This window comes from Rhyacophila brunnea, unplaced genomic scaffold, assembly GCF_057557595.1.
Source record: "Rhyacophila brunnea isolate RB1 unplaced genomic scaffold, BYU_Rbru_1.0 scaffold_4, whole genome shotgun sequence".
In the NCBI taxonomy this organism is placed as follows: Eukaryota; Metazoa; Arthropoda; class Insecta; order Trichoptera; family Rhyacophilidae; genus Rhyacophila; species Rhyacophila brunnea.
In genome coordinates this window covers 28,375,130-28,396,907 of record NW_028233068.1, presented here as the reverse complement: position 1 = coordinate 28,396,907, position 21,778 = coordinate 28,375,130, and the positions used below count along the sequence as shown (strand labels likewise).

Here is a 21,778-nt window from a genome sequence, read left to right as displayed (position 1 = left end):
AACAATTTATTTATAGTTTTAATCTATTATCCAATTGAAAAACACATAGATTGTTGATAGAAATAAAAATAATATTATGTTTATAGCAAATCGACCATTTCTGCACCTTTACGCAAATATTTTGTTGCGTATCTTACTGAATGAGTGTAAACTTCAAATGTATAACTAAATTGTTATTAAAATCGTATGGAATAATAATTAACAACGTTCCATCAGATGGCGCACTCTGACAAAGAAAGTAAATTTAAAATATATGTTTTTTAAAATGATTTATACCTATTATTTACTCCAGGTAGTTGGTAACGTAATGTCAACCTATTTGTTTTTCAGTCTAGGCAAGAACGCAATTCAACACAACGTAACAAATTACGCACATATTATATTCGTCGCTGAATAAACGTACGGCGGACGAAAGCAAGATAATTTCGTTTTTATCTTTCACTGAAAAAATTGTAACTATATTTAATTAACCGATATATTGGATATTTAAACAAATATAAACTTATTATTTAAGATACAACACAGTTTAATAATCATCAGGACTGGTTTTGTCCGCTTTAGTGGGACATTTTCAACTGATGACAATGTCCCGGTTCAATTAGTTTAAAACGTTCCACTGAAACGGACAAAATTGGCCCCGGTGATTATTAAATTATGTGTAATAAGTACTACATAATATTGTGTTTTATTTTAATTAATACAATGTCCACCAATAATAAATTAACCGTTAATACCGTTAAAGAGGTGACTCGCGTCCATATATTTAAAATCCAGCTATTTATAAGATAAAAGGTACAAAATAATCCTAAGGTATAGGTACCTACACATATTATTGTGATTTTTATATAATGTGAATAAAGTGTGAGCGGATTACAATGGTTGTTAAGTAAGTATAAAAGTATTAAAAAGAGCGTGATATTTAAAACAAAATAGAAAGGTTAAAAAATCAGAAAATATCTACTTACGCCAAAATTTGTCATTGCATACAAAAATATATCTGAAAAATAAGTATCTTGCCACAAAATTTACTGGATATCTACTGTACTAACATAATCTTTAAAAATGCAAATACGACGTTAACTTTAAAGATTTAATTTAGAGATAACTGAGCAGGTGGCTCGTGCATATCAATTTAATAAATATTATAAATATATTAGTAATGATTCACTTAGTATTCATTAATTAGTGGCAATCTGAAATATTCAAGAGGGACACTTGCCAAAATGAATAGATGATTTATACCCTTTTACACATATGTACCTACTATTATATTGTGTGTAATTAATAATACCAAACAAACATTAAGACGTGTACAAAACAATGCATTAAAATTTATGTTTACTGGCGTAGGACTGGTGTAGCACTAGCAACCAATGCATAATTTATCAAATAGACAACAACCTAACCTACTACGTTATATTAAATAAAAATCGATAAAATATAAATCATAAAAATATGGTTATAACTTTAATACCTAGTGTCAACTGTCAATTATTAGTGGAATGACATAACAAATGACATGACAAACATACCCACATACGTGATGAATTCATATTAAATCGCATGTCTATGCGAATAAACCGCAAACAATTGATGCCCTCAAAGTCAACATAACGAACGCCATACAGCAAAGTCAGCCAGATTTATGCGTCAAAGTCATGGAAAATTTGACCTCCCGAATACATGCCACTAGGGATTCCAATCCCAGGATCCCGAATCCCGGGATCCCGAGCTATTTTCGATACCTATGAATCCCGGGATTGATAAACATAATCCCGGGATTTCGGGATTGATTTTTTATCAATTTTTATGGAACATAAAATAAAAGCGAAAATATATAACAGAAAAAATACTTTTAATAAAAAATAGCTACATTAGAAATAAGCTCAGTTTGAATGAAGTTTGATTTATACCCATGAGTAAGTTGCCGATTCATTTTATTTTTTCACATAAATTATTAAAAATGAGAAAGATTGGAAAAAACAATGCTTCGCACTTTTAACAACGTAATTCCACCATGATCTCATACGTTTTATGGCAATTTCATATTTGGCTGACTAATTAGATTTATGAAGCGGAAAGGCCATAAGTAGGTACGCTATGATTATTTGCTTTACTATTTTAAATCTCGCTAATCCATTCGTTAAGTCATTACTATCAGAAACAGCAATCTCGTATTGAATTCACAGTATTATTTATATATTTATATATATATATATAATATTATTTACTCCATTAAGCTTATGTATTTCCAAGATTGAACGTAGATATACAATATTAACAATAAATGTCTTAAATATTATAAATTATACTAGATTTATTTTTGACCGATTTTATCAATGTTATGTGTAAATATAAAAATTTTATATTAACAATGGAAAAAAATGCCAATCCCGGGATTGACAAATTGTAATCCCGAAATCCCGGGATCAGAATTTTGGCTCGGGATTGGATTCCCTACATGCCACCAAGCAAAGCCGCGGCGGACATTTGGACGACGTTATATTCCATACTTAATGTCATAAAAATATTCAGTGGATATCTCACACACAACTTGTTTTAATAACATCGAGCGTCCTTATTGAAAGACCCTTTATAATATTTTAATAATAAACATTATTTTTTTTGTATAATTTATGACAATTATTATTTGTCTTGTTTGTAGAAATATGTGTATTTTGTATCAGTTGACAATGTCTCTAAGCGGACGAAATCAGTCGTGGTCAATATTAAATTATGACCAATTGCAAAGTGATTCTTAAATATATTTACAAAATATCACATAACACAGTAGGTATTAAATTTTAATGGTTAATTTGTTAGATGAAACTACACTTGACCCATTTGACAGATTCTATGTAGTTTACAGTAAGTAGTACATTGAGAGTACAAAAAAATATTTAAAATATCTTGAATTATATAACTGTGTCAAATGTGTGCTATAAATGCATACAACGTCATAAGGTTTGCATAACATTCTCCCAAAATCAACCAGATAATAAATCAGTTGAGATATTTTCAGACATCCCTCGGCGAAGGTCGGCGGATAATTAACGATCTGGTTGCCAAGAAAAAGGAGGGAAAACTTTGTAAAAAAAACGTAACAGAAATAAAAAGGGGAAAAAAATATTTCAATTATTATCAATTAGGCGCCAACGTGTAGGTAGTGTCTAGCGAATTTATGATGATGTCCAAAAGGTAGTAAATTTCAACACAGTGAGTTTTCAAGTAATGCGTAGGACGAAATTGTATTAAATAGTTTCTAGAGAACGTACCGTACCTATTTGGAAATATGTAATAGTACTTTAAAATATTATGTACACACGGGAAACAATAATAATTATGAACGATAATAATAACATACATTATGGCAGTACCGACACATTACCTACTGCTGATTTTATTTTATTATCATGTGTGACTAAACGATCGTTAACGGTTGAATGTAGGCACGCACTCTCTACTCGCACCCCACCGCACCACTAACCACTTTAACTACTCTTGGGTGATTTTTTTGCGTTGCTTTGTGCGTTATTTTGTCTTAATTTTGGAATTCAGATGAATCTCTATTAAAATGGTACAAATTTAATAACGTACGTAGTCTATAATAAGTTGTGCAAGATGAATCGATAATGGTTTGGCAGTTTTCGAGTTACATTGGAACAAACAGATAGACAAACAATCAAAAATACGGTATTTTATGTTTAGATATCACATTTAAATAGTCAAACGATAATTAAAAAGCAAATATTTCGACATCATAGACAACAAATTTCAATTTATTTAATTAATTATTAGTACAAATAATAGGTAATATGTAACAGGGAATAAAAGGTATAACAATCGAAAAGCTATCGATTAATAAACCAACTGGTCAAATGTTATATAATTTATATATATACAATTTAATAACACAAGCAAGATTACTTTGGATGTTTTCGTAGAATTATTTCATAAATATTGTATAAATAATTCGTCAAGGCAGGCCTTTTAGTGTCTGCCGACAAGTTGGCAAGTGACCTGATGGTATCACAATGATTCCATGGAGGGAAGGGGAATGTGGTTTAGGATACCACTGTGGTGAATACACTTGCGGTATGTCACCCGAATAAGTCAGTTCAATCGTCGGATTCAGCAACTCTTTTAGCTGAGTTTAACAACGCCAAAAATTACGATTGTCTGTCTCCTGAGTTTCGAAAAATTTGGGGACCCTCTGCTTTGGAGATGGTGACTGAGATCAGTCGTCGTTTGACTGGTAAATATGTGAGTGCCTGAGACAGCGAATAACCATAGAAATCCAAAGAGATAATGCAGTCGCTGTTTTAGGTACTCTTAAGAATCCAGGGGACTGGAAGAGGTATTTTACATACTTGGAGAAATCTAGTAGGATATCAATAGTTTTAAAATTGCTATTTTATAATTATATTATATTAATTTATATCGTTTAATTTTACACCTTTTCCCACTTATTTTGTTTTACACTTTTATTAATATTATTGTTTACCTTTTATTAATTCTCTATACAATCAATGTAATATAATAATATATTGTAGGTAACTGTTTAGAATTAAAATTTATGTATTAATAATAGTTTATAAATTAAAATTACTTACTGTGTAGAGCAGCTGCTCTTTCTTGGAGATCTGCTAGTCTGCCTTCTTTATCTGCTAATCCTCTCCTGAAAATAAAATTTTATTAGAATATCATAATAATACTATCAACTGACAACGTCATATAAATAGTTTTCATATGAATATGCCGTGCCTCCTTGAAAATTAAACAAAGTCAAATAAAAATATGATTCATTCGTAATTTAAATAAGAACATTAAAAACTTTTCAATTTGAAATATGTCGATAGGTACCTTATTAATCCGATAGACTCGAAAATGAATAACATTTTAATACAAATTTATCGTGTATTTTAAATAACCATTTTTATATAGGCAAATGACTTAATAATAACCGCATTTCTCAACTGATTTAAAACAACTGAAAGAAATCAATAATGTATATACGTCGATTTAAAATCGATTCTTTTGTTTATCGTATAATACATCGTAAATAAAGAAACGTCAAGGAAACTTTGACATTTGGATCATATGACGCGGAAAATACGCGCACTTTTCCATGTGCCGTATCCACGTGTCTGCTACCACTTCGACGATAATATTACTCGTACAACAAGGAATACTAAAGTGTGTACCTATCTGTTTTTAATTTAACTATTCTGGTAAGTACTTTGTTACTTTGAACTATGTATTGCTGGATAAATTAATACACTCATGTTACTATACATCGTTACAACTGGGCTCAATAAAATCGCTTCAGATATTCATATATTCCACTTAAATGGGTTGAGTTTGGGTGGACGTTATTTTAATCTAAGTGAAGTGTAATTAATTACTTCAGTCGGTGTATTACCATGTACTTTTTACTCATATATTGTACTGTCTTTTATTAAAATATTGTTAAAATTTATTTTTCTTTATTTTTATGTCATGTTCATTATAATATGTAAAATAAATAAATTTGAACTTTGGACTGTGTGTGCTATTCTTGGAAATAAATTTTAATTCACAACCATTTTAAATTTATGCATTTGCATATTACACAGAACTAGGTAAAAAGCCCATCAAACGATGTGCGAAAAAGTACCTATGTAAATTATTGTTAATTATTAAGAAATTTATGCGAAAATCTACAAAAATTTAAGAACGTGCCTCAGAAAAAGATTGCCTGCCAAGGAAAATATCTGGCGTATGTAAAAGTACTTTTCCACAATTAATAATGTCACCCAAATAGTCTGGGTGTATTGTAAAATCTTCCATTATTATAATTAAGGAACCAACACAATAGAAAAATATGCACATATCATTTAATTAATAACTATTTTTGTTGCATAATGCGAATGACAGCAATGATATATTTTAAATTGTTTATTCATTTGTCATCGATTTCAAAATAACACTTTTGAATTAGGAGATTCGCTGAAACTCGTGAGAATTTCGAAAAAAGGTGAATTTGCTAGACCCGGAATTTTAACCCGGGACCCACGACATTATACGCCGACACGTTATTGCTGGACAACATAACAACGATTACATAAACACACAAAGATTTCATACTAACTCAATTAAAAATGAATTAAAATAAGTATCTATTTTTCATTACATTATAACGACCATGGTGCAAAAACACGCTTTTTTGTTTAGATTATTAGAATTTTAAAAATTAAAAAGGAACAGCTGGTGTTTCTCTCAATATTTTAATAATAATATCTGCGTTTTTCACCTCGTTTATCTACGAGGCATTTTGATATTCAACGATTTGTGTTATGATTGCAAAAGCTTTATTAATCACCATTTTTATTTTTCATCGGTAATAATTACTGACAATATTATTGTATACCTGACTGTAGGTACAACTAATTAAAAATAAAATTAAATAATATGATTCTAGAACAGCGATTCCCAATCCTAATTTATTTGGCGGAAGCCCTGAGACAATTTGTATAATATCAGGGACTAGCTGGTTGGGATGAAGAAAAATAATAATTGTTTCCACTTTACGTATATTTATAAAACTGCTTACATTGTGAATACATACAATTGTGAAAACATTTTGTGTTACCTAATATAAGTGTTTTTTTATTACATAATAATTGTTAAATAATAACTATTCCGAAAATTTATTATAAAACATTTGTTTTATTACTTGAAAACATCAATTTGTTTCAGTTAATTACAAACCAGCCAAGCCATTAATTTATTGAAAACAACTGTTCTAGGGTATAAAATAAAGGTGTATGTTTAACTAGGTGGAAAGTCCATCCAAGGATGTATGAGAAAAAAATCTTGTTAATTATTAGAAACTTTATTCTGGCATCTATAATTTAGGAACCGTGTATCACTGTAAAATAGAAATAAAAAAAATAAATGTAAATGTCTTGCGTATGTAAAAATATAATTTGCACAACAACTAATAATCGATTAATGAAGGCATTCATCCAATTTTCTAGAATGATTAATTTTAAAGAACCAATACAACATATTATGCACGTATAATTTAGTTAAGGGCGGACGTGCTCAGCGTGGGTCAAAATGGAGCTTTTTTTTCTATTTTCAAAGCATGATCCTGGACATACCTTAAACGTTGTAGATAATCTATTTATATAATTTTGAAGCCTTATTGTCCTTTATATTTATTTCAAACATTTTATGACTGCATAAAGTATTTTTATTAGATAAAATAGTGTTCTTTTAAACCTCTCGCTCTAATGTTTTAGAATATAGTCATATTTCAGTACATAACTATGCACTGGTGTTAAGATTTTTTACATTTATTAATTTTTAAACGCATTTATAAAACCATCAGTATAATTCATATTGACATTATTATAGTGAAATATTTACGATAAAAAATTATATTGATAATCTCTGTGATCCCAAATTTGACAAGAATTAGGCATTTTATTATTCAAAAAATGGGCAAGATTAACACATTTGAAGATAATTATAAAGACACTCATTATAAGCTATGTCTTTGACCATTCAAGTGTGATAAACATCCTACGAATAATGATTGCTTTATAATAATTATTTATTATTTTTAAGCCATTTCTTTTGGCATTCCTCAGTGGTTAAGCTATAACATACGGCCGTAGCCATAAATTGACAAACTATAATTGAAGAAGGGAGTAAAATGATGTTATCGCGCGTGTTTGAACATGTACCTAACCGAATTTTTTTTTAAACGGTACATGTTCAAACATAATGGATAATAAGGCTTCAAAATTATATAAATAGATTATCTACAACGTTTAAGGTATGTCCAGGATCATGCTTTGAAAATAGAACAAAAGCTTCATTTTTACCTACGCTGAGCATGTACCCCCTTAATAATTCCATATATTTAAGTGCATAATGCGAATGACAGTAACGCTATTTTCATTTGTTTTGTTTCATCGACTTCAAATTAATGTTTTTTTTAATTGCAACTACGCATACGTATAGAGCATACTATAATATAAGATAGGATAAGTAAACACAATTAGAAAAATTGGCGTCCATTGGGATTACGGATAGTTACTTACGAGTATATATGAGATGTATAATAATTTTGGCAGATAACGCATGAGAGGAATTTTTAAGTTTATTGCCGATTTTTATATAGCCTATAAAAACATATTTTCGTACGCGGAATAATTTACATCGTTGAATAAGTTGGGAATGTTCCACCACGACAGATACTATAAGTTGACAGAACACAAATGAAATATTATTGGAGAACACCCTCGCTCAAATTAAACATTGAATGGGAAATGAAGGTAGCTGTATCTAGTATGATTACAATGTTTGAGAACTGTGTGATGGACAACGAGCTTACCAGTGGCAGGTTTGTGGACTTAGAAACTAACAGATTTTGAAGCTCCACGATAAAAAAAAGTTCAAATATCAACGCATCTCTTTTCCATCCAACTATTACCAAAGATGGCACATATTAATATTAATGTTTTACTTTTTACTGTACATGTAAGTACAAATCTGTTTGAGTAGTTTTGTTATAATTTGGGTAATATATTTGCACTAAATTTGTGAGAAATACCCATTTTTTTAGATTTTGTATTTGAATTTAATAACGATTGTGTGACCAGTTTCAACTGTTTCGAGGCCCCCTTTTGAATAGTATAACGAATTGATTGCATCACCTGTGTCAAAGAAAATCGCCCCTGAAGCTCACATATGTCACGAATTAATGTTTTTTCTTAGTTCGCCGTGAAAATGTTTTATACACAGAGTGCGGTGAAACAAAAAAAGTTTGAGAAGCTCCTCTGACTTGGGTAGTTTATCTTTACAGCGTCGCTTATTATTTTAACATTTTCTACCTACACTATTACGGTATTCTTAATAGAGTAGGTAGTAAATGTTAGAATATGGTAAAGAAAATGTTATTCTACATAGTCACGTACGGGTACCAAGGGAAGCAGTGAACACTTCAATATTTTCATTAATATTCGTGTAGGTATTGTGTATTATACAGAATGCAGAATCATAGTTATTTCAGGATCTCAGTAACCTTTGCCAAGGATCAGTATATCATTCTTCGCTAAAAGAATATATTATTTCGTTTTTTTATTATTTTTCATGCGACATAACGCAGACAACAAGCATTAATTTGATAACATGTGGAAAACTTTTATGTTCAAGTAAAATATCTTCCCATTCGCTTCAAACAGGTAATTGTATGCAAAAAATATTTGTCTAATACAACACTGTAAATAACTTAAATTGCGCAGAAATAATTCAGTGGGCAGCTACGCACTAAGTATCTACATATATAATTGTATTGATTTTTAAATTAAATGAGGTTAATGGCGATGAATTAAAAATAAATCTACAATATGTTTATACGACGTAGTACAGTGATATTTTAATTTGCTATAACACTTTATTAAACATATACTAATAATAATTGTTTGTAATGGAATATATTATTAGGAATTTTCATATTTTTTCAAACCAGGTTAATGAGGGAAAATTTCTATACCCATTGCCAATTATTCAATGAATGAATTTTAAAATTATCCAATTAGAATATTATTTATAAAAAAATATACGAATGAATGCTTATACTACGTGTACTTTAAGTGGACGAGCTATAAATAATAATAATGATATATTATCGGATTATCCAAAACATAGTAAGTATTTGAAAAGGAATGCCAAATATGTTGGTAGGTTGCTGGATCATTATTAGTAAAAACGTTTATGATATAAATAAACATACATCCAATTGCTTGGCGATACTGCTGTTTGAAACTTGTGTGTAGGCATTATAGTTATATAAAGATGTTTATGGGGATCATTGTAGGATTTACTTAATCGCTAACAGGTTTTCGAGGTCTGAAAAATAAATTAATTAGGGAAGAAAAAATATTTTCTAAGATTTTCACGAATTAAAAATCATTTACGAACCACCATTCGTCAAGAAATGATCATTTCTTATAATTCAGAGGTTTTAAACCTATAGATCGATTGACATATTTAGTGGGTCGCAAAATATTTTCAACAAAACAACATTTTTTATGTAATACGTAACAAATTGAGAGGATTATTAAAATAAATTTAATTTTCATTTCTATGTGTCATTTTCATTAATATTGTCTTGGGTCGCAAAACCAAAACTATTACCCAAGTTTGAGTTAAGGCTCAGAAAGGTTAAAATACGCTTTTCAAATCAATATATTCAGACATGTCAAATATATTAGATTTTGGTTATATATATCATAATGTATGTAATGTTTTGAATACAAAAGATAATGAACATCCATTGACAATAATTTGATACATTAACAGAACAATCGATATTACATCCTGTCAATATTTTTACCATATCTTCTGAAGTATCTTATATAGATAATATTATAATGATTCTAATAATACTACACAAAACAAATCTATACTATTTTAGTATAGTTTCTGAAAAGTTTCTAATAGGCAAGTCCGTAGAGTGTATTTTTATTATTCGTCAATGAAAGATAACATATATTTCGCATTTAATTATTTACAATTTTACGAATAAAGATTTCAAATCCAATTTATGTAGTAAGTGGATATTGTATGTTTGACTTATCAACGTCACACGCTGCATGTATTTTTTTTTCAAATTTAAATTTACAGAAATCGTAGGTAAAAATTCCTCGTCACATGGATACACTCAGACAAAAGATTTTTCATGTTTTTTTTGGCAGAAGCCACGAAATTAAAAATGTTCTACCAGTGAATTTCGTGACATGACTAACGGATGTTATTTTTGAGAATCGCGTCGACGTAAAGTAAATGATATGTTATTGGTTTTCAGGGTCCATTCGATAGTTTTTAACAAAAAAATTACACTGAAATATGGAAAACTAACAGGTGCAATTAATAACTGTGTGAATAGTTTACTACTTATTACTACTTTATGTTCAAAGTTTACTTACGAGACACGGCTAGAGAAAGATGAAAGTAGATAATATTATAACAAAGAATTATAAACGATGTTCATTACTGTTCAACTTCGGTGGAGGGACAAAGCAATTAAATATATATTTTTTCAGCTGAAAATGTTATAATCTGACAAAAAAAATCGTGATTTATTTTTAGATTAGTTTTTTTATTTGATAATTTATCAGGTAACTAGTTACCTATGTTGTCAAGTTTTACCCTGGCGCCATTGTATGAAACCTGTGGTAGATGTTATTATAATTGGATTGCTCTAATAAAATAGCCAGCGCGTTACCTGATTATATTAAAGTATATTATGACTTATGACTTAAAAAAAATATTTAGTTAATTAACGCAGCGCTGAACTAAATTTTATAAAGGCGTGCAATATTTAATTTTTTTAGAATTACCTACCCATTTAAATAAGATATTTTTTCATTGCCCACCTTTCTCCGAATGTTATCAGATATTTTCAAATCTATTTCATTTTTATAATACGTACCTCCCAAATGGTAAAATCAGATCAACTCAATGCATCGTTATCAAACTAAACAAACGATTTTAGACTTTAATGTGTGCAATAGTTTATTTTTGATCAATGTAAAACTTAAGTTTAATGACAAAACTACTAATTTGATTCTAAATTAAATTTTGGAATATATCTGAATTGAAAGTAATTAAATTAAATTAAATCGAACAAAAGAAGCTGTACCTTTAAACAATGTTGCAATAGAAACAAATTTTAAGCAATGCGTGTCGAAATAACATAAAAAGGACATGAAGATACATAGTTGTAAAGGGCAACGAGTATCTCTATTTACCTCATTTTATCGTCATAAGAAAATATGTTAAATTGTCACCTAGTAGACATGCAATAAATAAACTTTTTAGACATTGATATTCGCCTGCTTTCGAGGGAGTAGATATTGAGGATACATTATGAGAAACTTAGTTTTCAACCATCTTTTAAGATTCAGGGGTGGATTTACCATTGAGCTAAAGGGGCTATAGCCAGGGCCCCAAATTGATAGGAGCTCTAGGGTCCGAAAAATAAAAATTGAATGAAAAAACCTTGAAACCATGTAATTAAATGAATTTGCAGGGATCAAAAACTCGACATTAGTAGGTAAGTAACTGAGTTTAATAAATTACATATTATTGCAAAAAAAATACTAATGGAAGAAATTTTATTATGAATTAATTTATATATTATTAGAAGCCATTGAAGCAGTCGGAACATGCGTGGATGAAAGACATACAATTTTGTACAGTAAAGATACTATTCAAAATATTTAACATATTGTAAACCGTTGTTTTAATAAGTTATTTTTCATCAAGTGTAAATCCAACCCTGCTTTAAATATGTATAAAATATTGATTTTTTGTGTGAAGTCTGAACTAATATTGTAGTGGTTCAAGCAATATTTAATTTTTTACTGACTGATTGAAAATTGACAACCTTTGAGTAGGTACCTAATAAAATAAATAATACCAATGTAACTACAACCACTGTCAGTGTTATTGAAAAGTTATTATAAAATAATAGTTAATATACGTATTACATACAATTGTTTTTCAAAAATCCTCAGCATGTCAGCATACGCGGAGTCATCAATTTGTTCTTCCCGTCTCCAATTATTATTAATCCTAGTTTCATTTCGTATTCTCGCACTTTCCACTTCACTTTTTCTTAACTTTTCACTTTCACTCATTTCACTGTTCAAAGACTCACTACAAACCTCACTTTCTTCTTCTTCACAAGATTCAACCTCTTCTTCTATTTCCTCTTCCTCTTCGACTTCTTCGTAAGAGCCTTCGGATCCACTAGATTCATCTTCAGATTCTTCCTTAATTTCTTTTTTAGTTTCTATTACATTTTTAAATGCTTCTTGGACAATATCTTTAAATAAATCCTCTAAAGGCAAATTATCTGCGGTTTCTTCTTGAAGACTGTCTGATTTTTCTGATGAATCGTCTTCGACTTCCACAATTTCAACAGCGCCACTTTCTGCGTCATCGTTTTCTAGGCCTAAATTTTCGTTATTTTCTACTTCATCGATAACGCATCTCGCATCTTTGAAATCATTAGTGGTACTAACATCATCGAGAGATTTACTTTTGAAGAGTTTCGTCGGTGGTTCTACATTTTTTTGCGGTTCGGGGTGTCTTTTGCTAAACTCAACTTCAGTGAAATCGTGTTCTGCCAAAACAACAATGGGTACTTCTTCATTTTCTATCTCAAATTCTTCATCATTTTCATCAATTTCTTCAAACGACGCAAAAGAATCAACTGCGGAATCATCTTCACCCAGATTTTCATCGTTTATCTTATCACCGTCATCGAATTTAATGACAGTATCAAATGTGACTTTCTTCTTCGTTCTTTCGTCGGTACAGTCTTCACCAAATATTGAATCTCTAAGAATGTGTTTCAATATTTTTTCTTCACCACTCACATCACATTTAATACCCGAATCCTCACTGGAACCCTCCTCGAACGTACAGTCCATAGTTTCTTTAATTTCATTACCATACAAATCATACTTTATATTTGAACTATTGATAAAACTGTTTTTAAAGTCTTTTTCTAACACAACACCGCTATCGTTTGAACTTGCCATAACATCGCCAGGTAACTGGCCCATTCTTCTCCTTTCATCTTTAAAGTATATATTTTTAAAATCATCTTCGTACACTCCTTTTCTTTCAGTTGTTGGTAATTTCGAACTTCCCGGTAAAGAATTTAAACTGCCTCTTTTGGATACGCCGGCAACACGAAAGTCATCCGGTGGCAAACTGAAGCTCTCCCTCGCAGATCTTCTATCAGGCACTTCAAAATTTGTGTAGCTCGGGGGACTGCCCCTTCCAAATTTTTTTTTGTCTTTTTGTTTGCTATCCGCCCCACCCATTTGCTCAGTCGGCGATAGATTAGCAGCGGGTAAGCCCGGAGGTTTCCAAAACAAATCACTAGACGTCAAGTCAGAATTAACCGCTTCAAACCTTGGATCAAAACTTGTTGATATTGATAATTTCGTTGAATCTATTTCTGTGCTGGCGCATTCTCGCGCTCTATTTTCACTGACTATTGGATCGCCATTGTTGTGCGTTAATTGTACGTGTTCATTTTTCTTTAATTCTTGATATGACACTGCGGTTTTTGGTGCACTTATATTTTCGTTAGATCCAATAATTTCGTGTGTAGTTTTGATGCTTGCGCTATCACATTTCGTGTCGTACTGAGGTATTTTCGCTCCAGAAATGAATTCTTTTCTTTCGTCGACACTGTTGGCAAAGATCCCAGACGGCTCCCGTGACGTCACATTAATATTACTCTCAACACCTCTTTCAATAATTTCTGTAGAGATAGTGGTACTATCACATCTACCAAAATTATCAACAGGTGTCAATATTTCAGATTCAAGGCTGTTGATTACACCGCCATGCTTACATGATACTTCAGGTAGAGAAAGCGTTGTTTCATCAGATTTTAACCCATTTGTAGCATCATTATTTTCAATATTGAAACTTTTTTCGCACATATTATAATCATACACGCTACTGTATAATTGATCATTAAGCTTAACACCTTTTTCCAGTGGTTTACAGCTTTCATGTGTAAATAATTCATCTTCATATTTTGCGATTCCTTTAATTTCATCGCACATTTCTGGGCTAATTATCAATGGCGATGTATTTACAACAAAGTCTTTCGATATATTCTGTTTATCAAAAGACTGTTCCGGTAGATTACTGTTATGTAGTGTGTTTGAAGAGTCTAATACTCCTACGGCTTCCATACCTTCAAATTCAACGCCAATGTCATTAGTTGTGCTAATTGGATTTACAATTTCTCTGAAATTATCGATTGAATTCTTTTCAGTTACTTTACAATTATTGTCTTCGTTGATTATTAATGACGGTGAATCAGATTTTTTGATTATGTTTATTTCGTTAATATTTTCACTTTCGTTTTCTATAATATTGCTATTCCTAATTATTCCAGATTCATTATTTTCATCAGTAGTATTAAAGCTCAATTCTGAATTTGAAAGCTCAGAAAATAAAGTTGAGTTTTCACAGGGTTCATTAATAATAGGTTTATCATATGAATGGACATCTGTTATCTGAGTAGTCGCATTATATAAATCAAGTTCACGTGCTAGTTCATCATTATCTCTATTATTAACTTGAAGGGATTCCCGTGGAATATTTTTTAATAAAGTATCATTACAATAATAATTTTTTTCTTCGTTTTCTAATGACGAAAGCTCTTCAGCGGCTTCTGTTTTTACTGGATCATTAAAATCACATAATGATATTCCTTCATTCACGTTTTCCGTTGGCTTGATATTTTTAGAAATATTCTCCGATGACATCGACAAGTCGTCTCTAAATATACTTTCACATCCTTCAGTTTGTTTACAAACGTTTTTGATAGTAGAATCCTCAATAGAATTAACATCTTCGCTATTTTTTATAGATTGTAGAGAATCATTTACTAGTTTAACACTCTGTGAATGCAATGACAATTGCTCGTCACCATTATTATTTTTATTTTCAGTTTCATGATATTCATGAATAACAGCTTTATTTTTTATATTTAATGATTGATTTATAATATCAATTTCATCCTCAACACTCTTCAAATTATTTTGACTTTCAGATAATTCTGAAAATTGAAGTTCAACCTGCATATCTTCAGCAATATTTGAATGAGTACGATCCTTCTCTGAAGTATTACTATAACTTTCTATTTCTTTATCGTATTTTGTAACTTTTTCATTAGAACTCAAATATGATTCATTTTTTTCATCGTGTAAACGATGCTGTAGAAAGTTATTTTCAAATACTGGGTGATCCACGTGTTCGTTATTCATAAGAGTATTATTATAACTCTCAATAGAAGATTCAGGTATTATAACTACGTGGGTTTGTTTATGATCTTCTTCCGAATATTTATTTTTTGTATTATCCTGGCTGATATTTGCATGTAACTCGTGATGTGTGGATTTTTTTTCGAGTATCACGTCTGAAATGATATCAGATTTAATTTCACCAATTATTACTGCCGTTCCAGCGGTAACAATATTTTTTGAAATGTTGGCATTTCTTTCTGTCAATGCAGTTTCAGGAGTTTCGTCTATAACAGTTGGCTCCTTAGATTTCAAGCCGTTGAATGACCAACTTCTATTACCAGTATTATTTGCGTTTTGCTTCTTTTTATTTTTAGCACTTCTACTTCTGCCTTTCCCTTTTCCTCCTGCCATTTTATCGAAGAAGTTTTGAACACCCGTTTTGAATAAATATGATTCTTCTTTTTTAAATTTTACGCAATCTTCCGGTAAAAGAAGATTAATAACTTCCTTGTTGGTCTGTGGAATTTCATTCGTGTCAACTATTTTCTTTTTTGTGTCAAAGAATGCGGAGTAAAAGTCTTTGCTCTTTCGATTTTGTTTCGTAAGCTTTGTTCTTTCTTCTCGTAAAATCGTATTGGATACATTTTTCTCTAAATACTGTTCTTTTTGAGTATTTCTATCATCGATACTACCCTTTCTATTAGTAAGCTTTTCAGTAAGTAAGTTTAATGAAGGTTTATCGAGATTTTGATCATTTTGTTTTATTTTTATTTCAACTGAAATAGTATTTTTTAATGGGACACGTTCTACAATATTATCACACGAATTTGAATGTTTGTTGCCAAGCGCTAAATTAGGTGTGTTATTCTTTTCAGGGTTTGTATAGGAGTCTATATTATTATCAAGAAAGTTTAAGTTTTCATGACTTGATTGATTGAATATTGACTTTTCATAATTTTGAAATTTTATTTTACTATTTCCACTTTGCACACTTTCCGTTAACAATGGCTTAGCCTTAGTTGGTTGACCTGGATTTTCTTCTAACTTCTGAGCATTTAGTGTAATATTTGAATGATTTTTCCCTTCATTACTTCTTGCAACTACACAATTATCTGTTAGTTTTTCTTTATCACTCAGACAATCTAAGACTAAACAATCCGAAGAATGTATTTTCGGCGACGACGATTGTAAATCACAGTCGATAACAGGTGGCAACGGTTTGCATAGTTGACTACTAGTAGATACTTTGCTACGTTCTATTGATATAGAATCACTGTTCACTAACTTTGGAATATCAACTTGTAAATTTTCATTGACATTAGTAATTTCATCACTAACTATTGAACTTCTCGAAGACTTTATGGGCGTAAACTGTTGACCTGATGTAATAACCGGCACTTCGTCTATGGCATGTTTTTCGTGAAAATCATTTGAATTACTGAAAAATGTATTTCGTAACGCAGAGTTTGTTTGTGATTTAATTAATAGTGGTGAAGATACCTCTTGTTTAAATGGCTCCAAATGATTATGTTGTATACATAATGCAGTATTTTTGGAACCTATTTCATTGTTGGCGTTAGAATTCACATATTGTGCTGGTCTATTTAAATTATTTATTGAAGAGTTATCTGGCAGAGTGATTTCACTGAATTTGTCAGGCGGTTTTCCTGGAAAGTCGTTTAATTTAGGCCGATCACACGTTAAATATTCATCGTAGTTTCGTTGTTTTCTTTCGTTATGAGTAGAGGCGTAACTATTGGAGGCAGGTATAGCCGCAACACTAGCTTCTGACTCACTAAAGCCGGCGTGAGTATTTTTGGACGAATTTTGTAACACCTGTCGTGTGTTCTCGACTCGCTCTTCGGGCGCACTCGCACTCTTTTGACATGTTTTCTTATTGGCGTCGCTTTCCCGCGCGACGCCATCTTTTTCTGTGTTTTCATCCTTCCCTGCAGCACCATCTTGTTTCGCGGCACGTTTTCCCGCTTTTTTACGAAAGAAACTAAACATTAGGCTGGCTCACCGGATAGTATTCTTTGAGATGCTAAAACAAAATATACATATTGATAAGAAATAATCGTTGGTCATGTCAAATAACAAACTATGATTTTACGGGCTTTTAATGGAGTTCTACCAAGTAAATATAAAACAATGAATCAGAGCGGAACAAATTGACATTTCAAATGATTAATATAATAAAAGTCATTCGAATTTATTTCTTTTTTTCTCTCTATTTTATTGGTATTCATATAAAAATAGTATATACCTATCTATTTAAGTCCTTATATACTTATTGTGTAGTATTAAGACATAATTTTTTGAAAATTTTAATAGCTTTATATAAATTCATTAGTCTATATTTATCCTCATATCAACGATGGCAACATTGGTCTTTCATTAATGAATCAACCAGTAGAGAATCTACTCGAAATGTTTATTATCTAAAAACACTTGTGATTCTGTTTCCACACCAACCGCATTTACCACTTGAAAGAAAATAATATTTCAATTGTAAATATCTGCAAGTCTTTCTCTGTATTTCTAAGCACGTACGATATTGTGAAACTAATAAACCAATAAATTTCTTACTGTATATTAGTAAGAAGTTTTCAATCGCTAAGCGACTTTATTCATCCAATTTTTGAAATACTTGGGAAATAATTAATTTGATACATATTGTTTATAGTATATACGTATATAGGCTATTTCTGATGCAGACAAAACATATTTTATGATGAAAATTGAACAAATATAGATGTAGGTAATTCTACAGTCATACAGTAAATACTATATATACTATGACATTTCTGCATACGAGTGCATTGAATTAGAGTATAGAATAATAAAATGCTACGCATTTATTATTATAATATAATACTGTTAATGTAAATAATGTTATTTTAATGAAACAACTTTCACGTAAATAAAATAAACATACATTGGTACTCGTACCTATATCATAAATAGCATTACTTCAATTTTAGTAATATCGCATCGAAGTCCTGTTATGTATTGCGATTAATCCTATGATCCCCTTAAAGTGATTTATTTCAATGCAATTGTAGTTTTATTTCAATTAACAGACGTAGAAAGTAACATCCATTCATTGGATTATCAAATTTCATGGTTAAGCCTCAATTACAATGAGCTTCTTTACGAGCTGTTTATTGGCGAATTTACAATCTGCCTGTAAAGTCGCCCAGTGTAATCATCAAATAAGCTAATAAGCAGGTTGTAAACACTCTACCGAGAAACGCCCGCTTTTAAACCAATGAAAATATTCAGAATTCATTCCCATTCCCAATTTACTACACGTATTCACCGTTTATAGATCAGGCTGAAGTCATATAAAATAATATAATAATAGTAGCTAGTGGATCAATAAGCACTTTTCAATAGGGCAACATTTTATTCAAACGCTCAAAGGTGTTTTCCCATGAAATCTGCGAAAAAAATCGTTCGAGGTGCAAAAACGAAGATTAATAAAAGTTGTTCATTCACTTTTATCTACCGCTCGGTTAATACGAGTCCGGTTAATTGAGATTCAATTATAATCAATTAATGAAACTGTTTTCCCTATATCATTGTGGGGTACGTCTCTAATACATCGGATACTATCGAATACTATCGGATACTATCGAATACATCGGATACTATCGAATATGACAACTATGGCTACTGCGTATAAAAATAAAACCAGTTATTAAAATTTGATCAGATTAGTTGGAATCTCTGAACTGTAGTTTACAGCCACTGAACAATTTCAACGTGTTTACGAAGGATATAATAATATAAATGAGGAAAAATCATCGATGTGCTTACTCTACTTATTATAATGACCCGCCTCTGTCTCTCCAGGTAACCGAGAGCCTTAGACAAACTTTCTTTTTCTGTTATTTTGATGTAACTACCTCGTACTGCGGTCCAAACGCGCTGGGTAATTTTTTTTTTTTGGGAAGTGTTGCTAAACGCCATGTTTTGACTTTACAATAACTAATATCTTCCAAATTAACATAATACTCAATATAGGTAAAGATATACCGTCACTTGGCCCTCTCACACTCTCTTCAAGGAGTGAGGATGAGGAGTGGTATCAATACGTATAAGGAAATTAAAAAATTGATTCGGCTGCTTTTAAAATAATTACAAGATAAAAAGAACTTTTTATATACCACGTTTTTAAATTTTCTTTTGAATCATATAAACTTGACAATTCTTTGTATTAATAATTTAGGACAAAGGCAATTGTTAACGAATCAGTTTTTTGCTATTTTGCAACAAACAAACATATATAGAATACTGAAATGTCATTTTGATTTCCATAGTAACGCACGTATATACTAATAATTAAGTTGCTAGGACCACCCCCTTAGCAACCAATAATAGTGGATTGGATTACGGATTTCTTCCGAAATAACTTTTCATACAAAACAGAATTAACAGAAAATGAATTCAATTCCACTTAAAGATGGCTAAAAGTATTAAAATAATGCATTGACATCGTGTTCAGATATATTCTAAAAGTTTCAAATGTCTAGCTAGTCGGGAAGTTAGTTAAAAATCGATTGCAAGATTTGTACTGGATAAACAACCACCGGACAAACAAGAATACGAGCTAAGAAAAACGTGGTAATAAATAATCGAGTTGGATAGTTAGTTTATAGGAACGAGCTAAGAAAAACGTGGTAAAATAAAAGAAAATGAGAAAAATCGGGATTCAAATTTGAAAGAAGAGCCTAGGATGTTGGGGTAAACTTTAAAGACACATATACAGCGATTATCAAGTTCTACTGTACGAAAACATCTTCTTGGCTACGCTTCCAGGCGCTGTTGTTTACTAAACGTGTGGAGCTTATAATAGAATTGCGGTTAAAAATGGGCGGAGCATGTTAGTTCACAGTTTTAACACGTAGCCAAGAAAATGTTTTCGTACAGTAATTTTGTTATCAATAGTACGTTATTCAATACAGTATGTATAAAATGTCCAGATATTACAATTTCTATACCTATTTATATCAAATTAAATGAGCGTTAAACTTAATTAAAAATAATATTCTGCATAAATTATTGGTGTCTGTAGAGTTCTCACTGGATCAATAAACCGGAATAAATAATGCAGTCGGCATTAATTGAATCCATTACCATAAAGATATTACCAGCCGTAAAGCATGTATACAAGTTGAATATGCTGGGAATGTATGTATCTAATAACATGTTTATTTTCTCTGGCCAATATTGCTGAACGGAAATCTGCGCAGTATTATTAAATTCCCACATACTATCAACACATACAATAAAAAAAATACATAAGTTTTTCCTCAGTCTACATAACTATTTATCAACCTCTAGTACACGTTACTAAGACAGAATATATTATGTATTTTTTTTAAATAAAAATTTGATATTTATATGTACTTTTTTCCGCAATAAATGGATAATTATTAAAAAGTGTATGACTTCATAAAAATATATGACGATAATAAATCATGAAACTCTATGGTTACATGTAAATTTTACGTTAAACATTTCACCGTGGAACAGTTCGCCGTGAGCTTTCTTACCAGAAAGAGATGACCGTGTACTATAATAATAATATGGTCTCCAATTATAATTCAATATGAACTAATTTTATTTTCATAGCCGATTTTGGCAAAATTCAAGAATGAAAACTTAACCTAATCTAACAAATAATCCATTATATCGGCTATTTTCAAAATTTGTTTGCTGCTGGCATCCTGTAAGGTATAAACCGACAAGAACCGTGTTTTATTTAGACATGAATTTTATGTCAGTACTATACGACCCAAAGAGGTTGGACCGTTTTTAATATACGGCCATATATTTCCGATACAACATTTCACGGTGAAATGTGATACGGCGAACTGCACACGTACAGATATCCGGACACGAAACTCTATAGGTACAGTTGTATGTTA

The 21,778-nt window shown here is 30.7% G+C and overlaps 1 protein-coding gene across 6 annotated transcripts in view; it reads right to left on the bottom strand.

Annotated features, from left to right (window-relative positions):
* Positions 1 to 21,778, bottom strand: part of LOC147067210 (uncharacterized) — a 74,462-nt gene that overhangs the window by 44,580 nt on the left and 8,104 nt on the right. For all 6 annotated transcript variants that reach the window (XR_015071503.1, XR_015071502.1, XR_015071501.1 and 3 more), the window contains exons 2-3: positions 12,553 to 17,886; positions 4,614 to 4,678 (exon numbers count right to left, since the gene is read on the bottom strand). Coding sequence is in view for 3 of the 6 variants with exons in the window: in XM_085954344.1 (XP_085810470.1) it covers positions 4,614 to 4,678; positions 12,553 to 17,852 (5,365 nt within the window). In the remaining 3 variants the exon portion in view is untranslated. The remainder of the gene's footprint in view (positions 1 to 4,613; positions 4,679 to 12,552; positions 17,887 to 21,778) is intronic.